Source organism: Gordionus sp. m RMFG-2023, chromosome 2 (assembly GCF_954871325.1).
Source record: "Gordionus sp. m RMFG-2023 chromosome 2, tfGorSpeb1-WG-v2, whole genome shotgun sequence".
Lineage (NCBI taxonomy): Eukaryota > Metazoa > Nematomorpha > Gordioida > Chordodea > Parachordodidae > Gordionus > Gordionus sp. m RMFG-2023.
In genome coordinates this window covers 56,582,099-56,592,565 of record NC_088776.1, presented here as the reverse complement: position 1 = coordinate 56,592,565, position 10,467 = coordinate 56,582,099, and the positions used below count along the sequence as shown (strand labels likewise).

General features: G+C 23.2%; 1 protein-coding gene across 1 annotated transcript; it reads right to left on the bottom strand.

The window, feature by feature from the left end:
- Positions 1-4,565: 4,565 nt before the first annotated feature.
- LOC135924486 (uncharacterized) lies at positions 4,566-8,032 on the bottom strand. Its single transcript, XM_065459543.1, has 5 exons — positions 8,006-8,032; positions 6,060-6,109; positions 5,954-6,024; positions 5,160-5,233; positions 4,566-4,715 (listed from the first exon to the last, which is right to left on the bottom strand). The coding sequence occupies exons 1-5, from the start codon at positions 8,030-8,032 to the stop codon at positions 4,566-4,568; spliced, it is 372 nt and encodes a 123-aa protein (XP_065315615.1).
- Between the last annotated feature and the right edge of the window lie 2,435 nt (positions 8,033-10,467).

Here is a 10,467-nt window from a genome sequence, read left to right as displayed (position 1 = left end):
CACAGCAGGCATTGGGAACCATGAATAGGGAATAGATTAAATTTGTATAGAGCATTTGAAATTTCTTTTTAAATAAAAACACTCATTAGGAATATCAGCTTTTAATAAAATTTTACGACATAAAAATTTTAAAAATTTAGAGCTTCATAGCCAAAATTCCTCAAGGTGGTCGTTACAAAAGAATAAAAATAATATTGATTAAAAATAAGTATTTATTAGTCTGGAAAATAATTACTAGGAGTAAATACAACCATTCATGTATATCCCCATGCGAAATCTCCTCCCTCCTAGAATGGGAATAGATATTTAACCTCAAAAATCGGGAAAAAATTATTTAAGAAAAATTTTTTAAAATGAAAAAAGAAGGAACTAAAAAATGGGAAAAAAATTGATATTTAAAAAAACTCGCTTGTATTATGATTTAATGGCATAAACTCTGGTCCCCAAATAATGCAAAATTTTGTTTCTTAATATTTTGTATTTTTTTTCGCCATTAAAAAATTTTAACTTTATCTATAGACTTTAGTTTATATCGGATAACTGCCTAAATTTTGATTGAAACTTGATATTAAATGTATCACATAATATATTTGATATTTTATATATACCAATAATCTGAGGCAAATTATGCATATAGCTTTATTTTAAAGTAAAAATAATCCAGCACCTATAAATTTAATAATTAAAATTTTTTTTAATATAATATCCGATTTGTTATAATTATGATCCCATATAATTGATTTGATTTCAGAAAGATTATCAAACACCAATTACCCTTTAATTTGGAATATTGGAAATATTTATAAAATTTAAGTATATAATCTTTAATCTTTAGAGTAATGAAAAACAAAGTTTTCCCTTATATTTTTATCATTGATAATTTATATTCCACTTTATCTTTGAATGTTATAGTGCCAACCTTGCATAATTTCTCCTTTTCAAAAGCCAAAACGATGGTTCCATTACAAATCTTAATTCAAAATAATTAAAATAATATATATGTTTCTTGTTTATACTTCCAAATCAGTTTTTTATATACTATATTTACTTTTAAAATGCAAGTATTAAGATAAAACTGTCTAACAAACAACTTTGTACACTTACCTCTTAATATAAATTTATTATTGCTATAAATAAATTAAAGCCAGAAAAAACATCTAAGGAAATTTGACATTATATGACAGAAATATTAATATGAAAAAAAGGAGTTACATTTATAAGACTTTAATAATAGTGAGCATTGCTAAAGGGCTCTAAAAACGGCTAACCCAATATTTTAGCCAAAGAATATTATGCAGGGGGAGATTTTGCTTATAGAAGGCAAAAAGATTTGGATATTTATTACAAAATTTTGAGGTTTGTAAAATTATTTTGACTAAAATCTTAAGTAGAGATTGTCTAAATCGAGCTGTTTAGCAACATTATTTAACAGATATGTTTTTTATTTTACCAAGGCATTAACATTCACAACATGGATTTTTCCTGCAATAATTCTTACTCCTTGAGTCTTTTCAATCAGGTATGCTTAATTTAATTTTTGTGTTTTATTTATTAAAACTAAATTTATTAAAAATACATATTTATTATTAGATAAAAGCTAAAAATATAAAAGTCCCATGAAAAAATAATAATTTCAAAAACAGTATTATTTTTTTTATATAGATAATTTAATAATTTAGGCTTAGAGTAGACTCCCGGTACCAAAATGAATTTAATTATAAATATTGGGATTAAATTTTGCGATTTATATTCATCTTCATATTTGGTGACAAAAAAAATATATATCTCTTTTTTTAAAATTCACATGGCATAAAAATAAAAGTGGTAGATATGTCATCTCCTGTTATATGGTATTTATAAACTTCATTAAAATATCATGAAATCTTAATTTATTCTTAAGATTTCTTAAAAAAAGATATATTTTGAATTATTTTTTTAAAAAAGACTAAATATAATTTGCCATACTAATGTTTAAAAAAAAACACTAAAATTATTTGGGATAGTTTCATCAAAATATCTGAATTATTTAAGACCTACTGTTGTGCGTCTAATGTCAAAATTAATTTGTTCTAAAAAATTAACTATTTCTAGGACGCATAATGTATAAATGCGGGAATCATTATTTTTTTGGAAATATTTTAAACTTTGGATGCATCCTTAAATTTTAAAGGAAATGTATAATATCCTTATTGAAACATTAGAATAAATTAGCATTATTACTTTGATGTAATTCAATATGGGGTTCGATTGCATAGATAAAAAGGTTAGAGCCATTTCTAAAATTAACGAATAAAAATATAGAAACCCAACTAATTATGTATAATGAACAAAAAAAATTACATGCATATTTGGCCGGTTGTGCGTAAGATTTACTGCTCCTCGCAATGTGACTATTTAAGTATATAATTATTTTTTCAAATTGTGATTGCATTTATAATTTTAAAAATTAATAAAATATAGTATTTTCGTGTAAAGGTTATATCATTTTTGATTTCCTTCTGAACTAACTCCGAATTATAAAAATACATCTCTTAAATCTATCGTTGAAAATATTTTACCACCCGCGACCCTATTTGTCAGGTCGACAAAAGTTAGTAGTAAATCATTATCTATCCCTAAATATTTGTTAATTGTTAAACGAAAATCTCCACATATCCGCACGGCACGGGATTTCATTAAGATATTAACCGTTGGCGTAGCCCAAGTGATTGGAATTGTTGTTGTATCCACATTCTCGATAAAGCCCTGGTCTAAAAGTCTGTCCAAATCAACTTCAAATGTTCGATGCAACGGAAATAGAATTCATCTTGACGGTAACGCGATCGGCAATGTGTTCGGTTGTATCTTGATGACAACTTTCTGTAATTTTATTTGTCCTAATTTTTTTTTAAAAATTTGCGGAAATTTTGAAACAATAATATATAAACTGGAAAAATTTATATTTATACCATTAATCCGAACTTCTTCCTGAAGTCTTATATCAAATTCTTTGAGAATTCCAAAAATATGGAAAAAATAGGTAAAAATTTTGAAATATTCTTTACTTCGACTTCCACTACACATTTACCCAATACTTCGATTTTGATATAGTTATATCCCACTAGTTTATATGCAGGAGATAATGATGGTTTGCCTATGCGACTCCAGGTAACCTCATCTATCACACACATGCAGTACCGGTATCCAATTCTATAGTAAACTGCTGCCCATTTATCTTCGTATCGGTAGCTTTATTAGCAAATGGCATGCGAGGTGTCCGTGGTTGAATCATTTGTATGGCAGGTCTTCTAAAGCCATTTTTTTAATGAAATTAGGTTTAAAACTTGATTTATAATTATTAGGAGTATAAATATTATAGTTGAATTTGTTAGCATTATAATAATTATTATTTTTGAATTTATTAACTTTATTATAATTATTATTCCCAAAATAGGCTTATGTTTAATTATTTTGTTAACTTCTGCCTGGATTTCCTTCTCCAATGAAGGCAGCGTGATCGCTAAACTCACGGTAACTTTAAAGTGATGTTTTCTTTGGTATATTTTGACCAAAGTTCTTTACCCAACTAAGGCAACCCTACTCCTAAGATAAAAATATTTCTTAAAAGTTCATAGACCGGCGATTTAAAATTACATAAAGAGCAAATACTTTTCAATTTGAGCGAAAAATCGATAATAGTTTCACCGCCTCTTTTTAAAGTATAAAATTATGTTATAGGAAAATACTAGAGATATTCTAAAATATTTTCTTTAAACTATCAAGTAAAGTTATATATTTAATGCTCTCTAAATTATTTGGGTATTGGAAATTTTTTATTTTAATTAATTTATCAGTACTATGTATGCTAATAACAAATCTTTTTTTTTTATTTTGATCAACAAAATTTTTTACTTTGAAGATGAGTTCTTTTTTATATACATAGTCCTAAATATTCACTTGTAGAAGTTGATGTTTCTTCGTTTTACTTCAGAAATATCTTCTTTGAGTCTTCTTTGAGTCTTCGTTATAGTTTTCTCTTTTTTAAAAATAATCGTCAACAAATATGGTGTTTATCAAATAGTATTCTTATTTATAAAATATATTATATTAAAAGAAGAAAATATATTAATATATACTTTTACAAAAGCGTTTATCTATTTAATCTATTAAAATAAATTGTAGCTTAAAACCAAATTAACAAAATACAATTTGTATTAATACATTATATCACTTAATCTTCTATATATTTTTCACCATTGTTTTAAATTTATCTATAGACTTTAGTTTATATAGTAGACAACTGTTTAAATTTTGATTGAAACTTGATATTAAATGTGTCATAATATATTTAGTATTATATATATATATATAATAATAATAATCTAAGTCAAATTATGCATATATCTTTATTCTAAATCAAAAAATAATCCAACACCTATAAATTTTATAATTAAATTTTTTTTATATAATGTCCCGTTTGTTATGATCATATGATCCCATATAATTAATTTCAGAAAGATAATCAAACACCATTACCCTATAATTTGGAATATTGAAAATATTTATAAAATTAAAGTATATAATATTTAGTTTTTAGAGTAATGAAAGACAAAGTTTTCCCATATATTTTCATCATTTTTGATAATTTGATATTCCATGTGATCTTTGAGAACTATAGTGCCAATCTTGCATAATTCCATTTTTTCAGAAGCCAGGACGGTGGTTCCATTACAAATCTTAATTCAAAATAATAAAAAAATTTATATTTCTTTTTCTTTATACTACTGAATCAGTTTTTTATATACGAAAAGCAAGTATTAAAATAAAATGGTCCAAAAAACAACTTTGGAATATATCTTAATATAATATATTATAGCTATAAGAAAATTTAAAACTCGAAAAACATCTCATGACATTATATGACAGAAATATTAGTATGAAAAAGGAGTTACTTTTATATGACTTTAATAGTAGTGAGTGAGTATTGTTAAACGGCTCTAAAAACGGCTAACCTAATATTTTAGCCAAAGAATATTAGGCAAGAAGAGTTTTGCTTACAGAGGAGAGAGGTTTGGACATCTATTAAAAAAAATTTGTATTTTGAAAAAAAATATTAAGTTAAGATTGGCTAAATCAAGCCGTTCAACAATACTATTTAATAGATATATTTTTTATTTTACCATATCATTGACATTCAACACTTGGATTTTCCCTTCAGAGAGTATTTTTACTGTTTGAATCCTTTCATTAAGATCTTAATTTTATTTTTGTGTTTTTTTAATTAAAATTAAATTTATTAAAAATATATATTTATTATTAGATTTAAACTAAAAAAGTCCCATGAAAAAATATTAATAATTTCAAAAACAATATTATTTTTTTTATATAAAGAATTTGACTAATTTAGATCAGGTTCCGGGTATCAAAATGAACTTGATTGTTATTAATTAATTGGAATTTGCGATCTATGATAATCATCTTCTTATTTGGTGGCAAAAATTATATAATAATGTCAAATGTATTAGTAGTGCTTTGTCGATCATTTTATTTTTCATTCTATCTGGAATAAAAGTAAAAATATATATGGATAGGTCATCTCCATCCATTTATAAACTGCATCATAATAACATCAGATCTTAAGATAAATTTATTAAATAAAAGACAGATTGAAATATTTTTTTAAAAAAGACAAAATAAAATGTGCCATCATACTAATGTTAAAAAAAACTCTAAAACTATTTGGAATAGTTTCATCAAATATTTAGATTATATAAGACTTTTTGGGGTGCGTCTTAAGTCAAATATTTTTAAAAATAATTAACTTTAATCAAATTTTTAAAATCGAGATAGAAAGCAAAGGTATAAATTAGAGAATCATTTTTTTTGAAAAATTTTTTAACTTTGGACTCACTCTTAATGTCAATATATAGTATATAATATCTTTATTGAAACACAAAATAAATTATTATCATACTTTCTTGTAATTTATTATAGGGTTTGATTAGATAGATGAAAGGCCAAGTAGCATTTCTAAAAAGAACAAAACTATATAATTATATGTATCATCAAAAAAAAATTACTGGCATTTTTTGGTAGGATTGTAATTGGTTTTCAGCTCTTCACATTTTATCTATTTAAATATATATATTTTTATATCAAATGTAGATTGTAATTATAATTATACAAATTAACTTAATATAATAAAGCATTTTTGTGTAAAGGTTATATTATAGTTTAAGTTAAAAATATTTATTTTAAGTTAATTTAAAAACTTATAATATATTTTTTTATACCCAGCTTTTATTTTATAAAAATAATATACCTTGTAAGTTTCATGTAAGTAATTTTTTGTCAGATCTAAAGCATAAATTTTCAAAAAAATTTACAAAGGAAAATTAAATAATTCGACTTATAAAAAACCTCAAAGTGATAAAAGGTTGTTCTGGTTTATTAGGGATATTTATATAGAACCCTTTATAAAAATTTAATTTTTTGACAATCATGAATAATTTATAGGTCATTTTTGGGAATTTCATCTTTACATTGTCCTCGATAAAATTATAAGGTGTCAGATGAGAACGACACAAGATAAAAAATAGGATTAAGTTTAGGTTTAAATGGGGAATATTTATGATTAAATGGGTAGACTTATAATGTATAATATTATAAATTTTATAATTTATTTTTAGAGCTACTTTTTTGATATAATTACAATTTATGGTGTTATATCATCTTTAAAGGGGCATATAGTATGAATAAATAGTAGTGAAAGGTTATAGCGCGCCATTTATTTGCCAAATAGCCCTTATGAAATTAACTACAAACCCGAAAATTAATATATAATGAATAATATATTATAATTTATATATTTTGTTATTTAATTTATAAATTTAAAATTTATATGTGTGAAAGATTTAAAATATTTACGAAATGGGTATAGATGTAAGTGTGTTAAAACACAGATAACATTAACGAAATTAAGATGATGATAATCTTGATAACAATAATATCAATTTTCTTTCTTTTTCCAAAATTTAATAAATGTTTTCAATTTTATGGGGAAAAAGAGTTGGCCATAAAATTATGTGTTTAAATGCAGAGGATAATTGTCATGACTTTAGGCAAGACCTTAAGGTATTATTTATTTAGAATGTTCATGTCAAAATTAAGAATGATTAGAAAATTATTTTTAATATATAATTTTTATAAATTCTTTATATAATCAATAAATATAATTGGAATATTTTTACAAATGTAGATTTTTAATTTTGTAAATAAAAAAATAAAATAAATTTATTAATTTTTTATAAAGTACCTTAAAAGTAGCTAAGCTACTCTTTAAAAATGGCAGCTAATAGCGCGCAATTTTTATTTAATAAGTGGCGGTAGCGCGCAACTTTTTTAGCTATAGCATTAGCGAGCTACTTTTAAAAATAAGATTTAACAACACTGGTGATTTATTCCTATATTAAAAAATTTTACTTTGTGATTTATGGCGGAAATTATTTTCGTTTTCTAGAAGGTTGATAATATTAATAAAATACAATAATTTTATTAAAATAAAAAGTCGAAAATAGTTAAACATCCATGACTCAAAGGCTAGTAAATTTAAAGAAAAAAACAATATTGAATTTCTCAAGATATGAAAGTTAATTCGTAAGATGAGAGAGAAAAAAAATTATATCTTAAATTTTGTCACTTAATATTTATATCAATTTACAATAAATAAGAGAGCAGTTGAAAGATCAGGGGCAGTATCTAAATAAAAGTGGGAAGAATGACAGCTATATGCTTCTACATTCTTACTGGTGATATGGATAAAATTACTAGGAGTGTAGGGAGTTAAAATATTTTGAGAAAAGGGGGTAAATCAAGACGTGATATTTTTTAAAAAAAATCCATCATGAAGAAGCTGATCAATTATGTGTTAATAATTAATAATTAAAAACTTTATTTCAATGCTTTAAAACACTATTTTCGTGAGAGATTTTATTTATAAAGACTAAATTTTTTTTAGATATTTAACCTTCAATTTAGAACATAATATGGTCATTTTAAAAAGAGAACAATATTTTATTTATATTTAATTTAAAAATAATATATTATTTTAATGATTAAAGTAAATGTAAAAGTAAAGATAAAACGTTCATTTTTGATCGATATTTTTCTCTAAATTATAAGAGTTTATATTGTAAAAATAGTAAAATACTTTTTTCAAAACTATGTTAAGAACTGAATTTACTTTTTTTTATAAGACATGATAAATTAAGATAAAACCAATGACATACAATACCTATCTAGACTGATGATTTATTCATTTATTAAAATTAGTTGCTAAATGGCACAATTTGAGCAATTTTTAAAAAACGGCTAACTCAATATTATAACCAGAAAAATATTACATAAACCTCAAGATTCCCCTAATAAATATCTAAACATTTATATCATCTGTGATCAAAATATTTACTCTTGCATAATATTGTTCTTGATAATATTGAGTTAGCCGTTGTTTAAAATCAGCTCAAATAGAACTGTTTAACAACATTAATTAAAATGCACTTTTGAGCTTTTTGAATTCAAATCAGCTGGTGGCACGCCATTTTGGCTATATTTTATCTAAGTTTTTACGAAATTTTTATGTTAAATATCATTTTTTAAATTATTGAGATATTTCCATAAATATTAAAATTTTATTTACATTTATAAGTTAATGTTATTACACATATAAAATACGAAAAGATTATTTATTAAAACCAAAATTCTATAAAAAATTATAAAATATTATGTGATATGTTTTTTTTATTGATTAATCATTTTGATAGTAATTCTCAATATAGGTATTCGGTTGGGGTGTGGTCGTATTATTTGGGTAAATTTAGAATTGATATGAAAGAATATTTGTTCATTTATTTTTACTAAGAAAAATACTAATCATTCGAGAAATGGAATTAATAAAATAAACGTAATTATCCTTAAGAAAACCTTTATGGGGCTTTTTAGAAATTTAAATATTTATTTTAAAAAAATAAAATTTTTCTAGTATATAATTTTTAGTTAATATAATTTCTTAATATATATATATTCTTTAAGTTTTGTGATTATTTGAAAAAAAAATAATAAAGTTAACAAATATATAAATCAAGTTAAAATTATTTTTTAAATTCGATGATTCTAGGAGCTTTGATCCTCTAAAACGTTCATCCTAGAACTTACTGGTCTTTACAGATATGATAGGTAACTCCAGATGGAATTTCTCAAATTCCTTAGAAGAGAGACATATTCCTGGTTAGGAATTATTCGTGCATTGATCCGGTTCCTTCTAATAAAACCTCGAACATAATTAAGAAAAAAGAGCAAATTATATATTGCTAAATATTCAGAAATTTTGCAAGACTTTATATTCAATACGATCATTACGTCTACCTCAACAACATTTGGGAATTGTGCTTTGTCCTCTTTTAAGAAATATGTTTCTCACATTAGTAAACATATGGATAAACCTCACGAATGTTTCTTCTCGAGGTAAATTATAGCCATTGTCACAAGGCACATTACATTAGCTTCACGAGTAGCCTCTTTCAAAGGATAAATTTTTTTGAATATTAATATTATTTTTTTTAAATTATATAAATAATTTTTTTTTAATATGATTTATAGACAATTAGAAATATTATAATATTTATCCTTTATTTTTTTTCCAATTAATGTGATGATCCTGTCTGGTTTTTATAAAAATTATATTTTTAAAGAAATAGAACCAAGTTTAATTTTAATGAACTAAATAAAAATATTTCTTATTTAAATATGGTACAAATGTGAAAAGGAATCAAAATTGATTGAATTTAATTTTTTAAAAAATAATTAAAATGTATTTGATATTTTAATTGGTTATATTTGTATTTGAAATTGTAATTAGTCTCTGCTCGATTTGAATATATTTTTAAAAATGGCTATCTCTTTATTTTTGTTAAAAAATTAGGCAAGGCTAAAAGTTCTGATCATATATAGCAGTTTGGTTGAACATCTAGGCAGAATATCTCGAGGCTTAGAAATTTTATTGTGGCTAATATATTACGTAAGTCATTTTTAAAATTCAATAAAGTGTATAAAATTTACTAATTGGCAATATATTTACAAAGTATCATAGTAGATTTTCAATAAGCTATACATAAATTTAAGATATTCTAATAACTATTTATGAATTAAGTTAATCCATTGATTATGACAGTACTAATATAAATGTAAATTTTTAGAAAATGAACAGTTTTGTAAAAATTTTGAATAGTTAATAAAATTATGGTGCATAATACCTGCTACAGTGCTAGTTTCTAATTTAAGTTCTAATTTTAATAAAATAAATTATACCGATATTAAATATTAATAAATATATATTAATCTATTTTTTTTAAATAATCAATTTAATATTTATTTCATTTATTCTATATATTTTTATAAGGTTTAACAAACATTAAAGTTTTTAAATACTCA

Excerpts from the sequence above, each read along its gene's own strand:
- LOC135924486 (XM_065459543.1), bottom strand. The coding sequence starts at position 8,032 with ATGACCATATTATGTTCTAAATTGAAG. Across the intron at positions 6,110-8,005 it reads TATTATGTTCTAAATTGAAG|ATAAAATGTGAAGAGCTGAA; the intron begins GTTAAATATCTA and ends ATATTTAAATAG. Across the intron at positions 6,025-6,059 it reads AATCCTACCAAAAAATGCCA|TTTTGTTCTTTTTAGAAATG; the intron begins GTAATTTTTTTT and ends ATAATTATATAG.